Below are 1,613 nucleotides of genomic sequence, written 5' to 3'. Positions count from 1 at the left end.
CCAGAGGAGGGGGGACCTGGATGGCTCTGACCTGGCCCCACTTTGCCAGGTGGGATTTTGTGTGCAAGCAGGAGGGTGTGGGAATTCCTCCAGGAGGAGGAGGAGGAACCTGCTTAGGCTGCAGGAATCAGGGCAGGAGCCCCCCATTAGCACTGCTAGATGGGGTGTGCAGCACTGGTGGCATGGCAAGGGCAAAGGCTGTGGGACATGGCAAGGCTGGGAGGGGGGCACATACTGGTCTGCCAGTGCTATTGCTTCTGCGTCAGGCGGGGGAATCATGAAGCAGACCCCCGGGGCGCTGATCTTGTCTCCCGAGCTGTCTGCCACTTCCCAAATGTCTCCACTGTTCTTCTGCAGGGTGTAGTGGGCTCCTCGGTTTACCTGGCCCTGGGGAACAGGAACCAGTCACAGCAGCAGGTCAGGACACACCACCCGCCCTGCTCCATGCCGGCAGCCTCGGGGAGCTGCACAGCAGGGAGGCAGGACTGGCATAAACCCCAATCCCTTCTCTTGGCACCCTCTCTCTCCTACGAGTGTCTGCTGCTTGCCAAAACCCCATGTGCCTGCTCCTCCCTCCCTGGAGCCTCCAGGTATGAAGCCATGCCTCCTCTTGCAACACCCACAACAAGCAGATTCCCACTAGGGCAGAGATGGGAAGGCGTTCTTGAGGCTGTGCTGTGGCTTTCCTTTTTGGAGAGGCAAGCAGCTGAGTCAGCTGGAGCTGCTCACTCCATGCCAGGCCCCTGCCACTGCTGGGGTGGCTGCTGGCTTTGCTGGCCCATCCCTTTGGTCAACAACTCAGTCCTGCAAGGACTGATACCATGATGGTGGGGATGAGGGGATGCCTGCTGGGACTGTGCTAGTGGGGAGTTTCTTTGATCAGAAATGTGCCCAGACATCTTTATCCCAGCACAGGGAGTGTGGGAATGCGACAGCTGAGCTGTCACAACCTCCTGAAGGGTGTGTGATGGGCATGCATTCCGGAGGCTGTGTTCCCCCCAGACCTCTCCTGCATTGTCCCTCCTGAGCTGCAGAACCTGCTTTCCCACTGGGGCGAGCACAACCTTCACCTTATCCCCACTGCAGAAGATATCGTTGCTTTGGCACTGGCAAAACCTTTTCCATCCCCAGTGCCCCCCAGGGAGCCGTTCCTCCGCAGCACCCCTGCATCGCTTATGGCATGAGGGGATGTTACCTGCTCGCCTTCATACTCGCAGAGAGCCTCCACGGGGACAGGCTGGAGCGGTGTCTCGCGGCGGTACCGCAGGGGCAGGATGTGCTGGCTGCGCTCCTGCAGCGACTTCACCACCTCCTCGTATTTGTCCAAGGCCTTCTCCTGGTCCTAGCACAGCGCAATGACCAAAACCAGTAAGGAAATGTGGGAAGAATGAGCTTCTGGGCTTTCCCACCTGGTACCAGCGTACCAATGTACAGCTGGGCCAGAGACTGTGGCTTCTCCTTTGCTTGTGCTAGTGAAAATGGCTCCTGGGTCCTGCTCTGCAGCCATTGTTTCTACACCTGAGCTCCTGTGCTCTCCTGCCTGCCTTTGCAGCCGTGCTGAGTACTGGGATTATGCCCTTGAGTTCCCATATTTTAGCACTAACCCCCCAGCA

General features: G+C 58.6%; 1 protein-coding gene across 1 annotated transcript in view; it reads right to left on the bottom strand.

Moving 5' to 3' along the window:
* The window catches only part of PPL (periplakin), a gene marked incomplete at its 5' end in the record, with an annotated part of 10,523 nt that overhangs the window by 3,256 nt on the left and 5,654 nt on the right, over positions 1–1,613 (bottom strand). The window contains 3 exons of the mRNA XM_010017131.1: positions 236–387; positions 624–706; positions 1,204–1,342. Coding sequence (XP_010015433.1) covers positions 236–387; positions 624–706; positions 1,204–1,342 — 374 coding nt within the window. The remainder of the gene's footprint in view (positions 1–235; positions 388–623; positions 707–1,203; positions 1,343–1,613) is intronic.

This window comes from Nestor notabilis, unplaced genomic scaffold (genome assembly GCF_000696875.1).
Source record: "Nestor notabilis isolate BGI_N333 unplaced genomic scaffold, ASM69687v1 scaffold1916, whole genome shotgun sequence".
NCBI lineage: Eukaryota > Metazoa > Chordata > Aves > Psittaciformes > Psittacidae > Nestor > Nestor notabilis.
This window is presented reverse-complemented; position numbering and strand designations above follow the sequence as displayed.